The 18,724-nt window shown below is 42.7% G+C and overlaps 2 protein-coding genes across 5 annotated transcripts in view; one reads left to right on the top strand and one right to left on the bottom strand.

The window, feature by feature from the left end:
* The window catches only part of akt1 (AKT serine/threonine kinase 1), a 46,912-nt gene that overhangs the window by 25,969 nt on the left and 2,219 nt on the right, over positions 1 to 18,724 (bottom strand). The window contains exon 1 of one of the 4 annotated variants that reach the window (XM_058091511.2): positions 3,227 to 3,432. The exons of 1 other annotated variant lie outside the window; for it this stretch is intronic. The gene's annotated coding sequence lies outside the window, so the exon portion shown is untranslated. Of the gene's footprint in view, positions 1 to 1,082; positions 1,200 to 3,169; positions 3,433 to 18,724 lie in introns of those variants that run through there. 2 more of the 4 variants (XM_058091514.2, XM_058091515.2) reach the window with 2 other exon arrangements.
* Positions 9,527 to 15,947, top strand: zbtb42 (zinc finger and BTB domain containing 42). Its single transcript, XM_058091510.2, has 2 exons — positions 9,527 to 9,797; positions 11,189 to 15,947. Exon 2 carries the CDS (start codon positions 11,203 to 11,205, stop codon positions 12,781 to 12,783), a length of 1,581 nt encoding a protein of 526 aa, XP_057947493.2. The 5' UTR covers positions 9,527 to 9,797; positions 11,189 to 11,202; the 3' UTR covers positions 12,784 to 15,947.

Below are 18,724 nucleotides of genomic sequence, written 5' to 3' on the forward strand. Positions count from 1 at the left end.
ACTGCGGCCCGTGTGGAAAAGCTAGGCTGCTGCCAGTGCTGCAGCCCACAGCCACTGAATGAACCCAGTACCCTGACAGCGGGTCACATGGTCCTCAGGCCTCTAGACCGCCACCGCCCGCCTGCTTGCTTGACTGTCACTACGGCTTTCAATCATTCAATCTTTCTGGCTCAAGCTCCGGGGGCGACTCATTCAATGCAAATCAAGTCATGAAGCTAAGATCCCACAGACACACACACACACAGACACACACACACACACACACACACACAAACACACACTCTCTGCATCTGTGACAGTCACAAGCGTTTCTGGCAGGAAGAAGAAATTCAGGCCAACAACACCACACTACTTCCTTCATCACAGATCAATGGTTGTAAGCTTGTTTATGCGCTATTTTCTGCTCCTGCTGGGGTGAGCAAGAGTCAGTGGCGGGTTTACAGTTACAAAACGCATACGCTTTTACTCAAGTATTTACAACATTTGAAATGAGAGCATCCATCATGGACACTTGGGAATGGGAAGGGTTCCCAAAGTAGCACCCATAATGGTTTAGTCAACTAAGATTAAAATCAATACATGTAATGTGTTGGTTTTTTTGAGTTTGAGAGACGAGGTGCGGTCAATGTTGGTATCGGTTAATATCGGGTAGGCTTGTCCAGATAACAAATTGTGCTGGTCGATAATTGTGCTACATTCGATAATTCCGACTTTTAAAACACAATTATCATTAAGATTATTATTCAAAGATTATTATGTCATGTCACATTTGAGTGTCATGTACCTGTGTGAGACATGACATTAATTAACAGCGTCACCACATCACACACAGCAACACAAAAGGTGGGTAAAAACAGACAATACACTACCAATGTATAATGCAGAATATTAACTACTATGTGAGCTCTAACCATGTGCTTTCCACCTTTTTTTTTACAAAAACTGTACAGCAAAGCACTCTGGGAAACAGGAAGTACTCCTAGCAACGCGACACTATAAATATTGTCTCTGTTAAGAAAAAAAAAAACTTCAATAAAACCTTCACACACATAAAGTTATGTAGTGTATCGTTTAATACTTACTTTGTCGATCAAAAGCCTCAGTAAGTGTTGGCTGTCGGGAGGAAGGTGCTGCACCGGAACTGTGGCATTCGGCTTACAAACTATTGCCTTCGTGTTTTCATTCATATTCGCATCTGCTTGCCAACTGCAAGCCCTCATGTAGCCCAGCTACTGGCACAAAGAAGCTTAATAGCTGATGCTCACTCTCTTCTGTGTTTATTTCATATTGAGCTTTGCATCTGTCATGCATCAAATAAGTCATAAGTGGTTAACTTCTTTTTACACCTGAAATACATTGTTAAAGTGTTCCATAAAACATCGCTTGTAACGTAAATAAACATTTATGTTGATGGCTGTCTGATCCATTTTCCCCTGTGGGATGCATTGGTAAATGACAAATAAATCAAATAAATGCCAAATAAATCAAATCAGCAATCATGCATTTAAACCAAATCTGCCACCCTTAACTCCTTTTAAAGATGTAATAATGCTTCTCAAATCCTGGCCTGATTATAAATGTGAACAAGATCAATTAAATACCGTTATGAACGTCACTGGCTGCAATGTTCTCAGTGTGCTGTCACAAACCAAAGCTCATGTGACGCCAACAGTGGGCGGCCATTCTGAGAAGTGTATCCTCAGTGATAAGGTCTTAACTCCTGTGGCGCAAATGGGCACAATACGTCTGACTGTGCACAGGGACACAATTTCCACCAGCATTCCACAGATTCTGCATGCGCCTGATGGCACATTTGCGTCAGAGGGGCAGCATAGGGATTGGGTGGGAGGTGGCTGGTATTTTCTAAATAGAACAGGCAGCGCCAAACAGTCATCATTACGCCAGTGTGTTGTGTCTTCCATTGGTCACATGTCATGTCCCCATGCATGCACACACTCACACCCTCACTCACTCAAACACACAGTGGACAGATGTACAGTAGTCTCATGACTGACAAAAACATTTTGACACTAAATGCGTGAAAGGGTACAACATGCCTGAGGACATTGCACTCTGAAAAGGCAAATGGGAAACCAAAAGTTAGTCATTGAGACTGTGGATTATGCTATTTAAAGTGTGGATGCTGCTTCAAAGATATACTTTAAATTACTGCTATTTGAACCAACACATTGCAGTACAGAATAGTTTTCATCCTTTCACCGTGGCTGTTATGACATCAGTCTACTTCATAACAAATTGGTAACAAAAATGTGCATTAATAGTACAGTCAGGATCAAAACACCTTTTACAGGCTCTTATGCAATCACTTCTCAAGTTTTTTTCCACTCAAGTTATGCTACATTAACCATATGTGTAATGTATACACACTGAAACGATTAAATGACTTCATGATCTTAAACAATATATTTTCTGCAAGAAAATATGCCTTCCAGCACTGAAATGCACCATCATTTTCCAAAATACAAACACTTTTTAAAACCTTTGAACGCAACATGTACAATGAAAGTTTTTCAAGAATTCCAAGCACCTGTGGTGAGCCCTTCTTGAAGTCATATACCTAATATAAATAAGAAAATAACAATGTCACAGTCTGTTTAGATCAGAAATTAAGTACTGGAACAATTGCTAAGACAATTCACAACACATTCTCTCCTTAAAAGCTCGTGTTAAAGCAGAGCAGCAACAAGCTAAGGAAGCTAATGATGTGTGGAATTGCTGTATGGCGGTTCAGTATGTATACAGCGTAAACAGTGTTCATAACAATGAATGGGCTGCTCTCTGGTTGATCTCATTTGTTTCCCCTCATGGGCCATAAAAGTACAAAAAAAACAACCCTTTTCCGTCGAAAGGCGCACCGCTCACTGTTACAAATAAGTGGGCCTGAGGGCTGTGTCTCAAAAAGTGCTCATTGTCAGAAACCAAACATCTGAAGAGACGTTCACTGCTGCTTGTGGAAAATAGAACATTACGGCAGGGTTCACTTTCAAACTCGCACGTCTTCGTGTCTTTACAGTAACTTTTACAGCCTACAGGAGTCGGGAAAGTATCTCATTCCAGCCTTGCATTTAGCGACAGAAAGCATTTGGGGCCTAGCAGGGCAGCTTGGGTGAGAATAACCGCATCCCATGTAAGTACAATGGGGACATACCCTGACTAGCTGTCGACCTCTTGTAGTTAACCATGCGAAGGAAACGCGGCCATTTACCTGGGCAGGAATTCAACAATGTGTCCGTCTCATTCTAGTGAGCAGTTTCGGCGGTATATTAAGTTGATAAGTCCTTCAACAATCTGGACAAAAGTGCTCTCATTTACTCCGTTTCTCTTGCCTTTCTTCCACTACACCTCCCAAACGCGCTGTCTGCAATGCCTCTGTGGCAGCCTGCTCTCCCGGGTCCTAAAGCCGACCTCACTAATACAAAACAGTGCCATCCATGTGTCCCATTGAAAAATCCTCCTGTGTTTTATAGTGGCTTTTTATGTGCGGCCTTCACACGATTTACTAAATAATGACCTTCTTCATAAAGAATGGATGATTTTTTTTTTGTTAATCTGATTTATTTTCAACGTTTTACAATGCCCTCTGGTTTGTTCATTGGCCAATAGGGGCAGAAACTCCACATCATGATGACACAAACACCATAAAACAAATAAAATGGGAAATCCTGTAAATTAAAAATGCTGTAATCACATAAACACCGGAAGACTTGCAGAAGAAAAATGCTGCAAATGCCAAAATTGCACACAGACCCCAAAAACAGCCTTAAGAGAGAAACACTGCAAGTTCACAAAACAAATACATAGGAAGTTTGCCAGGCTATAAGGGGAGCCAGACCTCCCTAAATACTTTTTAGATTGTATTTTCTGTAAATGATATGGGTGTTTGACTTGTGTTTTCTATGTCGCCAAAGGGTCAAAGAGTTATGTACACGTTCGCATCCCATTGTTTGGTTTGTTGTTTATATGGGTGCTGATCAAAAAGGTTTTGTGTTTAGTCGGCTTTATTTGAAAACTTAACACAAAGTGTTTCCCTGCTGTTTTTATTTTGGCAAAGTTGCTCCCTTCGTAAAAAAAAAGCTTGGCGACCCCTGGTATACAGCATTTGAAAGTAATTTAAATGGCCAGCAAAAGTCAGTGGATGTATTTCTATCTTGTTTTATTTTAAAGGTCCTATAGTACTTTTAAACTGATTAATATTGTATTGACACTGTTTATTAATTATGTAAAAATTATTGAAAATTTTTTAAAATGCAACCTGGTCTGTGTTTCATTAATTCCCCACTTGTAGACGCAATGCAACATTCCAAAAATGTTAAGTTTATGACACTGGAAAATAATCCAGACAGAGAGCTGGAACCAGTGATTTGCAGCATTTGAAATTAATTTGAATGACCCTCAAACAGTTGCAGTTGGATCCTCAATGTAGGCCAACCTAAAAAAAACTATGATACAGTGCAGTATATTCATATACAAGTCATACTTTTCTGGAGGAAGTCGATTTGGATGCAAAATCATGCCAAATTTGAAACCAAGTGACAAGTCAATTTGAACGCCATATAGTGCCATAGTTCACACGTCTAAAATGTAAAGATTAAAACCCAAAGTCATCACTCAGGCCGCAGTGTTCACTTGTTGATCTATGGCTGTTTTAGTTCCTGGCTGCGTTGGAAGTTTGTGTTTGCCCCCCAAAAAAAAGCAGGGAAAAAAAACATGCTTTTATTTCTGAGCCGCTGCGAGGTGGAAATGGTTGCTGGCATTTTCTAACAAAGCCACATAAGCCATGAAGTGAGGTTCAGTATCAAATATAACCTTTCTCGCTCGGGCAGTGGTGTGTCCCGCTAAACTCGACTGAACTGCATGTTTACTGTACAACTATGCAAACTCTTTCCACTCACTTCTATCCTGGCTGTTTTTTTTTTACACTTTAAAAACAGTCAAACAAAGTAAAGATTTTGAAGATATCTTGCAAGAGATTATAACACTGTATCTACAGTCGTGCAAGTTTTAAAGCCATGAAAGTGAAACAGTGGGAGGGACAGGAGTTGAACTGGTTTGGGACAGGTACAGGCAGGCCACTGCAGTTGGTTGAAAGTATATCAGATACTCTTTCGCTTGCATTAAGCCCTCACATGACTCAGATGAAGTTAACCCTTAAAAGTACAATTAATCAGACTTGTCTAGAAACACTGCGACCTTAATGTGACATTTTCACCGCATGCAATAACCACATGAACATAGGGTAATGGGGACCTCAAGTTTGGATTTCCACCAAACTGTTAATCTATCTAAAAATATCTGCTTCTAAAATGTAGCACAGAGGAGCATGTGGTTCTGCCTCACAGTCATATGGTTCTGGGTTTGAATTTTGGACTTTGCACGTTCTCTTTGTGTGTGGCTCTATACTCTGGGCGACTACTCTTGAATAAAATGTGTCCTTTTTACTGTGCATAACTGCTGCATGCCAACAAGTAGATGCAGGTGACCCTCAGTCTCCTTTGTTGTATGTTTCTTTCTAACATGCATTCACTCAGGTGTGCTGCCAGTATTTCTGGGCCTCATTCCCCCTCCTTTTTAGTTTCTTTTTAATAATTACCTATTCTCTGAGTCCTAAGTCAGTCAGGAGCCCTTGGAGTTGCCCTCTTGTGAGGCACTCTTGAAAAAATAGAAGCAATTGGTACACCACTTAAAGTGCATATGACATCAAAACACTTGATTTAACGTTTTGTCATACTGCTGCTGTCCGTCAGTAAACAACTATAATATATAAAATGTGAGTGAAATTAAGTTGTGATGATCAAATGCCCACTAGCGAGTTTTCTCAACTGCCACCATCTTGGCTATGATGTCCTGCCAAGAATGCAATTGTTCCAGTTTTCTTGAAATTTGGCATGAAAATACATATTATTATTGTAAGATTCATAGCATATAGGCTACAGCATACCCCCAAAACCCTAGTGAGGATAAGCGGCATACAAAATGGATTGATGGATGGATTCATAGCATATGTTCATTCATTCATTCATCACTCACATTCATACCTATGGACAATTTGGAGTCGCCAATTAACCTAGCATGTTTTTGGAATGTGGGAGGAAACCGGAGTACCCGGAGAAAACCCACGCATGCACGGGGAGAACATGCAAACTCCACACAGAGATGGCCGAGAGTGGGATTGAACTCAGATCTCCTAGCTGTGAGGTCTGCGCGCTAACCACTCGTCCACTGTGCAGCCCTAGCAAATATTTAATAGAAAAAAAATGTGAATTAACTTTGGTTAACAACACAATGAAAACGGTGAAGGAACATACAAGAATGCATTCATGCAGACTGATGTGGTGTAAGAATGCAGACACTATTTTTATCTGCGACATTCATTATATGACGCAGAAGATAAGCTTTCACTGCTGTTCCATTGTTTTGTTTGTAACTTTTTCATGTCTTTATGCAACACACCATGCACACTTACAATTGGGAAATATCATTATCATATCAACGACGTGCACCGTTATTTGCATTAATCTGCCAAGATACTGAGTGTGTACGCTATGTGGCAATATCACCAGGGGTGCTGCTTGCCACAGGAAAGGCACGCAACTGCTTGAAACCCTCGCCACCGCAGCAACAACATACATACGTATGTACATGAATACAACATACGTAAAAAGTAAAATTCTTCATGAATTGCTCAATCGTTGTATGGCATCAATAGCATATATACTGTACAAAAGATCAACTTTTTATGTGAAGACCATCATATACAGGATTTTGAATCTCATTTGATCGTGGAGTACCTGATGAATGAAGAAGTGTTTGTATTTAAAATGTTCTGCTATTGCTGCCTGTTATAATATACCAATATATCATATATTATTGGCTTTGTACATGTTTTGTACACTTATTATTGTTATAATAATACCAATATATAATATTGGTATAACATACCAATGTTATAATATACCAATATATCATATATTATTGGCTTTATACATGTTTTGTACAGGGGCGGCACGGCGGTCAAGTGGTTAGCGCGCAGACCTCACAGCTAGGAGACCAGGGTTCAATTCCACCCTCGGCCCTCTCTGTGTGGAGTTTGCATGTTCTCCCCGTGCATGCGTGGGTTTTCTCCGGGTACTCCGGTTTCCTCCCACATTCCAAAAACATGCTAGGTTAATTGGCGACTCCAAATTGTCCATAGGTATGAATGTGAGTGTGAATGGTTGTTTGTCTATATGTGCCCTGTGATTGGCTGGCGACCAGTCCAGGGTGTACCCCGCCTCTCGCCCAAAGACAGCTGGGATAGGCTCCAGCACCCCCGCGACCCTCGTGAGGAAAAGCGGTAGAAAATGAATGAATGAATGAATGTTTTGTACACGTATTATTATAATAATACCAATATATAATATTGGTATAACATACCAATGTTATAATATACCAATATATCATATATTATTGGCTTTATACATGTTTTGTACCTTTAATCTCTAAAACTGCCATTCCAAACTTCCTTTAGGGATTTTGAATTAGGATGCATTACACGCCTCTTCATGCCGACGGTGCAGCTCAAGCCCACCCCAAGATGAGCCTGTGGACTGGTCAGGTCAGTGATGTGCTTCCACAGTGGCTGGCTGGATGGCTGCTGGTTGCTTGGCCGGTCAGGCTCCACTGGAATGCAGGGTCTTTTGTTTGCCCGCGAGAGGAGTGGGTCAGGGGGAGAATGCCATTGATGGTTGCAGAGAGGAAGAATGAACCTCCAGGAAGTGTTTTCTCTCTCTCTGCTTACTCCCCCACTCCCATTCTCTCTCCATCTTTCCCTATCTTTCACTATGTGTGAGAACCTTTCGCCGTGCTCAGCTTCACTCGCTGGGGGCCACAGTCCCCGGGCACAACCGCTGCTTTGTCTTGCCCTGTGAACACACACCCCTCCTTTACTGTGCGCCCAAGTTTGCCAGGGCCATGAAAACACACGGCCACTGCTCCTACTCCTATTGTAGCTGCATCGCTACTGCATGGATGGCGCACACTGAATGATAAATTGTTATTTTTTACATGCCATTAAGTTTCTGGTCTAAGAGCACCAAACACCAACTTAAGTGTTTCTTCTCCTCATCTGTACTCAAGCCAAAGGCAGACTAAAAATGGAATAAAGTAAGTTGACAAGAATCTAGCCTGTGGCCCCTTACGACCAGTGGCTGTCGCGTCCCATCACATTGCTCATTCCCCTCCGTGTCAGGAGGCTGCGAGGAGCTGCAAATGGTCCTTTCAAAACACACGACAGCTGGAACACAGGGCAAAGGTGACAGAGGCAGTTGGGGGAGCTCAGAGAGGGACACGACGAGAAGAAGGAAGAGGGGGGGGGGTGCAGGGGATGAGCAGCTGCAACTTCGACTGATTCTCTGGTGCACTTCCATCTTTTGCTTTTACTATCACACTAAAAACTCTGGAAAATATTTTAATTACTCACGAGGTTAAGCAGATTTGAGAATTTTCTCTCCTCACATAAATCATCACTTCTGTCTTGAGACTATTCGGAGCTATCACAGCCAGGAAAAACAAAGCCAATGGATGGGTAGGTGCCAGGGAATTCCTCAACTGGAAGCGGGATTAGAGAGAACAGCCCTTTAAAGTTCCCAAAAGCAGCGACAATCTAAATTACAATACATGATTTATAATTCTTTTCAAGCAACAAATTCCTTGTGACCTTAAAGTTTGTCTTTCATTAGCAGATGATTTGAAACTGCAAGTAAATCTGAATAAATAGGGGACTGGATAACCTCATCTCAAACTTCAGCCACATTTACATGGTTGTATTTGAATGCATTGATAACTAAGTACAAATATATTGTTTATATACAAAAATACTAGGAATAATTCACAGTATGATGCACTGCAATTATACTTACTGCCAGCTGCAACCACAACAATAAATATTTAGTTAAAGGCAGTTCCCACCCGGAAGTTATTGACCACTCCAACCTTCTTATGGTTACGGTACACTTCTGGTCGTGATGTCACAGCCAAGATGGCGGCGGTTCCGAAAATAGACCGGGTGCTTGCCAAAATTTTGTGAAAATTACCACATACACCACAAACCATACTTCTTTATTTATCTATGACAGCAGTATGACCTAATTGTTTTAAGTGATGACTATCATTTTATTGCTTTTTAAAAACTTTTTGGGCGTCATTAGCCCTTTAAATGAACACCTGTCAATCAAGTGTGCATTATTCTCTTAGATACAGCCCTTGTATTTCATGTCGTTAGGTATTTTGGGCGGGCATACTTAACGTTGTGGTGAATCCTGGTCCAATTATAACATAAAAAGTGTCAAATTGATCATAAATCCACAGCTATTATGTAAACATAACCTCTTCACATCCTCCAAATTTAAGCCGCCACTTCCTTGTCTGAGCCACACTTTTAAGCCCCTCCCTCCGCTTCCGTGTATGGAGGGGGCACACAGACAGGTGTTTCCAGTAGGGGGCCAATGGATGTTACCAGCGTCCTCTGCTACTTGCTGCCGCTGTGTGAGTTCTCGCAGTAGTACACGCGCTCTAGCTGTGGGCCGGGCGCTATCGCGAGATTTGTGTCCACACGATCAACCTGCTGGGTTGACACACACAGCAGCAGTAGCGCCGAGCGCAGCCTGCCTCGGTCGGATTGAAAGCGCAAAGAACCGACGAGGGGAATCGAACATCTGGCCGCACATCATGATAGTAGTACGTCGAGGTGTATAGGTGGACAAACTAACACACAGTCGAAGAAGAGGGTGAGACTAAATGTAAGTAAAGTGTGTTTTTGTGTTTGCTGGGGGAGCGGAGCGAGGAAGCGAAAGTTAAAGAGAGTCTGCTCGCCGCTTGGCTCCGCTCATTTTTGGGGGCTTTGCTAGGAGTTGTATGAAAGGTTCACACTATTGTGGCTCTTAACATGTTAGCCTTTGTACAAACACACACACTCACGCGGTTTTACTTGCAAATTTCCTTTTAAACTCACTGCGAGTGAGGCTTCAAACTTTTGCTAATGTTACACTTCAGTCGGTATGCAGTCTTAAGGAACTCGTGTGGTGGTTTGTTTAAAAATGATACAAGTTGTGTGCTTTAGGACAGCTCCGAGGTAACATATGGCATAAAGGGGAGCACAGCTGGAGGTAGCGTTTCCATTGCGGTGATGTCAGAGCAGCTGACTCCACAGCTTGCAGTGTAATTAGCAAACAGAGCTGCAGTTTACTCTTTTTTCCCCTTCTTTCACCTTACACTTCTTGCCTGGTGGACGACTGCTTATTATTTCCAGTGCCGCTTGCTTGCTCTGTAAACACTACTTGGGTGTGCATTTGTATGTATTTGAAAACGCGTCCCTTTTCGGATTTTCTTTTATTTTTTTTTATTGTGGACGCAGTGGACTATTGGAACTGGAACACACTGGATCTTTAAGATGGGTGGGTGAGCGCTCTTGAATGCAGCTTGCAATACTGGAGGAAAGTTGTAAAATGAATCTTTTATTTAAGTCCAGAGTGTGTTTTTGATGCTGTCATTTATGCAGAAGAGACTCACTGCAAATTTGGGTTAGATTTTCCTTTTTAGTCAACCTAGACATCAAGTAAAAACTTAAAAAAAAAAAACTTTTAAACTCCTGTTTACAAGTTTTTAGTGAATCTACTACAATCTTACTACGGTATGTGTTTCTAATTCCAACAAGTGTTCTTTAAGCTTAAATCATCGTGACATTTTAAATGATTCAGGATGTATAAGTGATGTTTTTTCACATATAGCGAGAAAAAAAAAACAACAACAAAAGCTATTTTCTGTGCCTTCTTAGTTGTGAATACGGTGGAATGTAGTGCTATGACCTTGTAAAGTTGTGGGGGCAAGTCCAACATGATGTTCACTTACAACTAATGTATTTTTAAACCTAGGTATGATCCATCTTTATTTACTCGGTAACATTTGTACAGCTGCAGGGCTCTATCTAACAGGTGTTCTCTTTTGATGCTTAAAAGATTGTACATGGTGCAAAGTAGAACTACAGTACAGGTGGCACCTACACACCTTGTAGTGTATGTAACATTTAAGTAATTAGCACTCTAGTTTAGTCATCCAACATCAGCCTGGCTCTAGCTTCTCCATAGTCCCAATTCGTTTATCCACGATCCTGTTTTTCCTGTTTTTCCATCAGGTTATGAAGGAAGAATGGAGTTCCCAGACCATAGCCGGCAGTTGCTGCAGTGTCTGAGTCAGCAGCGTCACCAAGGTTTCCTGTGTGACTGCACTGTTCTGGTCGGCGAGGCTCGCTTCAAGGCACACAGAGCCGTGCTGGCCTCCTGCAGTATGTACTTCCATCTCTTCTACAGGGACCAGCTAGACAAAAGGGACGTTGTGCATCTCAACAGTGACATTGTGACAGCGCCGGCTTTCAGTCTGCTCCTTGAATTTATGTATGAGGGCAAGTTGGAATTCAACACTCTTCCAGTGGAGGATGTGCTCGCCGCGGCCAGTTACCTCCACATGTACGACATCGTCAAAGTGTGCAAAGGCAAGTTGAAAGATAAAGATGACGAGAAGATGGGCGAGGCTTTTGGACTCAGCTGTCTGGACCGGGATAATTCCTCAGATGGCGAACTGCGCAGTGACAAGCAGCTCGCAAGGCGACAGTCTCAGGGGCTCCCCGGGTCCCCCTCCCCGATGGAACAGTTTGACACAGACAACAGCGAAGTGGGGCTTGCTGTCAGCGATTGTGAAAGGTCCGCACAGAACAGGCAGAAGGCAAATGGTCACTCTGGCAGGTCCCCGGACCTTGTAGGTGTCAATTATGTGTCAGCAGAGGCCGAGCCCTGTGTCCAAACAGCTGGAAAAACAAAAGCTGATGTCAGTAGTTCCACCGTATCACTGTCCCAGAGGTCCCGGGCTTCGGATGACATGGACTGCGCTCTGGATTTGTCTTTCAAGCCTCTGTCTAGCAGAGATCCCTTACAGCCCTCCTACATCTCGGGACAGCTGGCCCTCGACAGCCAGCAGCAGGGCACTGAGCCACTTGTTAAAGATGAACACGACTTGCTGTCAGAGCAGGAGGACAGTGAGCCGATGAGCCCTGAGAGCCAGCGCTTTGGGAATAGCGCCAGGAGCTCAGTGGTGACAGGGTTCGCTGCCCTCTTCCCAGGCAACAACGGCTCCACCACCGTCCTCCTATCCCAGGAGGAGGACCTGATGGACGAAGAGGGGGAGGCCTGCGGGAGGAGGGAGGGCGCCCCCGGCAGGGAGGCAGCCGACGAGAGGAGGGGTCGGCTGCTGGGGGACAGCGAAGAGGAGGAGGAAGACGACTTGGCCTCCTCGGACATCTCCACCTCCAGCGGGGTGCTCCTGCCGCCGGGCCAACAGGTGTGCGTGTGCCCCCTTTGCAGCAAAGTCTTCCCCAGCCCGCACGTCCTGCAGCTGCACCTTAGCTCGCACTTCCGTGAGAAGGATGGCCCTCGCTCCAAGTTGTCCCCCGACGGCTCGGTGCCCACTTGCATTCAGTGCAACAAGACCTTCTCCTGCATGTACACGCTCAAGCGGCACGAGCGCACGCACTCCGGCGAGAAGCCGTACACCTGCGGGCAGTGTGGCAAGAGCTTCCAGTACTCGCACAACTTGAGTCGGCACGCCGTGGTCCACACGCGAGAGAAACCTCACGCGTGTAAGTGGTGTGAGCGTCGCTTCACGCAATCCGGGGACCTGTACCGCCACATCAGGAAGTTTCACTGTGGCCTTGTCAAAACTCTCTCCATTGGCTAAAACGCTCTAAAGTGCCATGATGACCCCTGCGTCTTTTTCACACAGTAGTATTCACACACTGGCAGTTTGGGTTCTACCCCATGTGGCATTTTCTTGTGAACGATGTAGCAACGTAAAAACAAAAAAAAAAAAACAAACACTTCTTCTGAGCTGGTTGCTTCCTGATTGGCGAACTGCGTCAGTGAAGTGTGGACATCAAACAAAGTAGATGATGCACTTGTTTGTTTGTGTCTTGTTTGTCTGTGTGTTTATTAGAAGCATCCTGGGGGCCCAATAGAAGATGCTAACATTTGTTAATACAATCCACTTTATTTGTGCACATCAGTACCGTCCTTTTTTTTTTTTTTTAAAGAAAAATCTCCTACTTTATTATTCTAATTAATATTATTTATTCGGGTATTTGTAACAAGTCAGAATCACAAGGCAGCAAAACTAATGAAGTTATACTACTGGAGTATTTTTGTTGTTGATGTTAAAGATCAACTTAAAGGTGATATGATTATGGACATAATTTGCCTTAATTGGGTAGTATCACCTTTTTTCCTTTTTTTTAAAAATCAGGAATGTGAATTAATTGAAGGAAAAGGCCCATTTACTACTATAGAAAATATATAATGAAAGGTGGGACACAGAATGCCTGTACCCCTGGTGCCTCGTTACACTTTAGTGTATTTATTGACAAGTGTGATCTGTCATCATGCCTTTTGTCAAATCCACTCGCACATCCCAGAGGAGGTAATAGGCAGCACTGGAATGCTAATTGATCCACTCCTGCCCTTACAAGAATGTGACCCAACGATGTAAATGAAGCTCTTATCAATGAAGTTATTGATTAGTGGATGAGTGTTATTTCCTGGTATTGCAGCAGTATAAAGAAAGTGTTGCAGGGCACAGGTGGATTTGTTTTGGATGGTGGTCATGGCAGCCATACCATTCTGCAAAAGCTACTGACTTTTTCTTTTAAATTAACCTCTTGCCCACCATATCTTCTTACTGTATGTGTTACTACTGATGAAGTTGCTGGAGCCTTTAGTGGTTTAAAAAAAAAAAGGTCTTTGGGAATGAAGGAGGAGTGCAACTAGTTGCTAAATGGCTTCTTTTTGTCGAATCTGTCCTGAGAAGACTTGATCTGAATTTATTTATTAGCTTGGTTCAGGGTTTAATGTAGGGGTTTTTCAATAAGCTCATAAGTTGGTACTCATTAACTGTCATTGGGGCTGTTATTTTTTTCCTTTGTGCAAATCAAGTTACTGTAATTGTGTTTTAATAGAGAATTATCAGTCACATAGAGAAGCACTTGTTTTTAGCATGCATATAGTTTCAACACTATTGCCTAGGCTGCTATTGCAATTTGTATATTTAATGTACATATATATTCTATTTATGTCTGTTTTTACAACACCCGCATGGTGGAGGGCATCAGGTGTCTTTATTAAAGGCTGCAGTCGCTCACAGTGTCTTCCTTCAGGGAGGGGAAAAGTTTCTCACCTCAAGGCTTGAGGGGACTGCGGTGTTGTGCAAATCAGAATCTGAGGAGTTTAATTCTGCTGTGCTGTTCTGCAACAGGAAATACTTTTTTTTCCACAAGCCATAGTCATTGGCCACCTATAGAAATTGGACAATACAGGCATTGTCCCCCCCTTCTCACACACACACACACACACACACAAGTCCCAGGTAGTTCTCAAGGGATCATTGTGTATCTCTCACCGAGCTGCTGCTGGGGTGGGGGGGGAATTGCACGTTTCTCTTGGCGCTTTGCTGTATTGAACGGAGCCATTGGAATGTGAGAAATGTATTTAGGCGAAGGGAAACCAAGGAGACTGTAAACAGGTGTATTGTTTGGAGGCATCAAAGTCCTGCCCCCCCCCCACAGCATGCAGTAGATAAATGCGTCATTGTTCTACACAGAGCAGAGACCGTTGGGATTGATTGTACACCTATAAAGAGATTAGAAGAATTATCATCCTGCCTATAAAACAAGCATATAAACATCTGGGTGGTTGTACTTTAACAGCCCTTCTTTCAGGACTTCACACATGACGTTTAGTAACAAGTAGTAGTAATTACAAAGGTTTGTCAGCAGGAAAAACAACCTGTCTTACTCTCGCTCGCTCTCTGAGTTGAACCACTTTAGTTAGCGCCTCTGTTCCACATACGTGCTTGTTGTGTTGTGTTCATTATATTCAAACGCATCCAAGCAGGAATATGCTGTAAGTTCTCTTGATTCTTGAATGTACATGTGTACAAAGCTAGAATAACTAACATGTAAAGGTTTGTTTTCCTTTTTTGTAGTGTTCCACAAGTGGTTATTTAAAGCTCCAGGATGTTCACCGAGCGTGCCTTGTCGACACACAAATAGGTGTTGCATCTGGAGGAGCCTCTGTATGTTGCCCACTCGCTTCACAACTACACTTTTCTTTTTCCTAACATATCAACGTGTAAACGTTTTTTTTTTTTTGCTGCTTTGTGTGAGGTTCCTGGGTTTTTGGGTGTGGGGAGGGAGGGGGGTGGTCTTTAACCATTTCATTGTGTGAATAAATGGATGTGTTAAACAGATGACAAGCATTTGGTGTGTGTGTGTGTGTTTTGGGTTCCAGTAGCTCCTCGGGTCATGTCACTGTTGAATGTGAACTGCTGAGATTCTCATTGTTGTCTTTTCATGGAAACAAAACTCCTTTTGGTCAAAGGCAATGTTTGCCTAACTCATGCTGTATGATCTTTTAGTCAGAAAATGACTTCATTAACCTATACTGGAATGTTTTCGTCTGCAGGTTCCAACTGTGAAATTGTGTACGATCAAAAGAACTATTTATTACTATTACATTTGCTTCTTCTGCAGCATCTGTTTTTTTTAAATTAGGTTACAGTGTCTCATGAAAATCAAACTGTAGAAGTGCCATTAGAGTTTAATATGTTGGGTTTTTTTTAAATGAGAAAAGTATATTTTATAGTAATTGCTTCAGTGTTAGTGGTGTAGAGATTAGGGGACAATCTTTGCTTAGATATGGAAGCAATTTACTGTTTTTCATTTATTGTACTGTGCATTTTAATTGTTTGACTTGTTTGTGTGAGTGTGCGGAGGCGTGTGTGCTGTGGAAATGTGACAATCTGGATTTAGGTCTTTATTAAGATTATGCATAGAATTAAATGGAACAACTTTCTATCCGTGTGGATTTCATTCATTTCCATATTGCTTGTTCATGTCACATTAGAATAATATAGTAATAATGATAAATGGAACCCAATTCAAATATTACTACACAATGTAATTTAACAACCGCACAAATACCACTAATTATCGTAATAACTATATAGCATTTTATATTTACTATTATACGTTTGCTAGTACAAATCTTTGTCACGATCTGAATTGATGTGGATAACACATGCACTGCTGATACTACAATCCCAGAATGCATCGTTCATGCGCTGTCACGTCTTTGTCCACAGCTTTAGCACGTACCTTACTAGAGGACATTTTATGGCACAAATCATTAGTGTAGGACGCATATTACGTATATTATCTAAATATACAATTTTATGTGTTATGTCACTATATATGCACACTTATTTGGTCTTTAAATTGTTTCTGTAAAAATAAACTGAGCTCACATAAGCTAGCTGGCTAGCTAGGAGTGCACCTGTACCGTGAGTTACGGTGTCCTTTAAGGGTCGTAAAGGATTTTGTACATGTCCCGTTGTAAAGATCTTGATAGGACCAGTTCTGGATATGTTTTTAAAGATCTCTAATGACATATTGAGTCATATTTTTAACACAAGGGTCCAGTCTTAAAAGATTGATTCCATCTGGACTATTCTTAGAGGCTAATATTACATCTGCCTAATTAATTAGGTTGATTTTCAAAAGGGACACGTGTGCAACCAGTATATCATTATGGATCGTTATTTTATTATTGTACTACAGTCATTGTAAAGTATGCTTGACATTCTGATTGGAAGCTTAGCCCCTGGCTATACACCTGTTGCAGTGCATTCTGGGACGGTGTCATACACTATTAGTAGTCTAAATAAAAGTGCATGACACCTTCTGTGCTTTAAAGTGACAAATAAGAAAATAATGCATTATGATTACTGCCATCTGCTGCTTTTGGCGGGCACCAAAGCAGCAGTGACTCTCAGTCACAAAGTGCATGTTTCGTACTTGCGTTGCGATTTGTACAGCGACGCCAAAATGTGGAAACACTGCAGGTTTATTGAAACCGTAAACTGGGCTCAAGGGCACAATGCTTTCAAGATGGGCTCCTATTGTCGTATGCAAAGAACTTGCAATCATTAATTACAATGTGCAGACACTTGTCTGTTTGGAAATCAACTTATTACCAATTGTGAGAACTTTGTAATCATTTCTCACTTGCACCATGAAAGAAATCCAGCTGCTCTGCTATGTGATCCCAGTGGGGATCGCCTCCAATTCCCACCATCCTCCCCCCTTCCAATCCCAGTGCACCCATTCTGGGAACGGCATATAGACAAGGGGGTTGCATCCAACTACCCCTGCCCCCACCTCTCCAACCTCCACAGCCCCCAAAACCGTGGCCCCAGCCCTCGGCCTCATCCCTCCACTCTATTGTGTGCGTGGGTAGTAGCTCAGCCAGACTATTGTCTGGCCCCGCTCCCCAGCACGTACTTTGTGCACAAACAGACGACACAGCGGCGCTAGCCAGCCAGCTCCAACATAAAGAAAACAATGTCCTCCCAAGATCATTCAGAAACGGCCAGCCAGTCAATAAGAGCCCGATGCAATGCTTCAGCCACAGCAGCTCACATCTGCCTGATGGGATCCAGAGCTTAGGGTGACCACATGGTGCGTGTGTGTGTGTGTGTGTGTGTGTGTGTGTGTGTGTGTGTGTGTGTGCATTTCTTCTACAGCAAAACACTTCACATGGAAAGCAAGAGGCCATGTGATAGAGCTTAGCTGCAGGGTGACGAGCTGGGATATGTGCAGTCTAACGCCACGGTGTAATAAAACATTCCTTGCCAAAGCCCGGCTCATTTGACTGTGTGAGGCTGTGTGTGCAGATGTACTTGGGAGAAGTTGAGAGGAAAGTACTAAGTGTCCACCGCCTCAACAAGGCCAGCGGTGGGAGCCCTTGACCTCTAAGGGGACGGGCTGCCAGGGACAGCTGGTGTGGTCTGTGTTTATTTATTTATTTGGGAACAAAAGACAGGTGGTCACACTTGAAAAGGGCACACAAACACACACACATGTATGTGTTTGTGTGTGTGTGTGTAGACCATGCACAGAGTTTTTATACCCCACTCATCATGGATCTCTTTTCTTTAAGCATTCATTTTTGACTTTCAAAGAATTTAAGTCACATTGAGTAGCATGCTGAGCGATGCAAAACAAGTACATAAATCAATGTATCACAACAAATCATAGCAACCCCCCCCAGAAATCATGTCACTCAGCATTGTCATGACAGTGTTAGTATGAATGCTTGTGTCTCAGCATTCACAATGTTTTGTACTAGAATAATATTAGCATGAGCCTTCCTCTGTGATGCATAATTATGATATTAATGTGGATGCCTGTCTCTCAGCATTGACATTGTGACTAAGCTAAGTCTCATGTATCAACGATGTGCAGTCTACCTAGTAAGTGTATGTGTCATGTACATGAATCCATATTACTAAGTGCTCTTACTTTTCCTTTTTTGGAGCGGCTGTCCAAGACAGTGTGCCCTTGGTCCACTGTACAGCTGTCATTTACACGCACTGGTTGACTCATATTTATAGTAGCAGCATCATTGGACTTGACTCTGGCCTCAGACCACAGCTGGTAACCCCCCCTCCTCAAAAAAAAAAAAAAAAAGAATGACTGAAGGACAAAGCCACGTGCTCCCGACGGCCGCCTGCGGTCCGCCTGGTCTGGTGGGTTATGTGTGGGCCCCTTCTTTGTGCAGACACTCAGCCA

Source organism: Doryrhamphus excisus, linkage group LG14 (assembly GCF_037039965.1).
Source record: "Doryrhamphus excisus strain RoL-2023G ecotype Guam linkage group LG14, RoL_Dexc_Guam_v1.1, whole genome shotgun sequence".
Lineage (NCBI taxonomy): Eukaryota > Metazoa > Chordata > Actinopteri > Syngnathiformes > Syngnathidae > Doryrhamphus > Doryrhamphus excisus.

What these genes read in the sequence shown, in the direction of transcription:
- zbtb42 (XM_058091510.2), top strand. Translation starts at nt 11,203, where the DNA reads ATGGAGTTCCCAGACCATAGCCGGCAGTTGCTGCAGTGTCTGAGTCAG.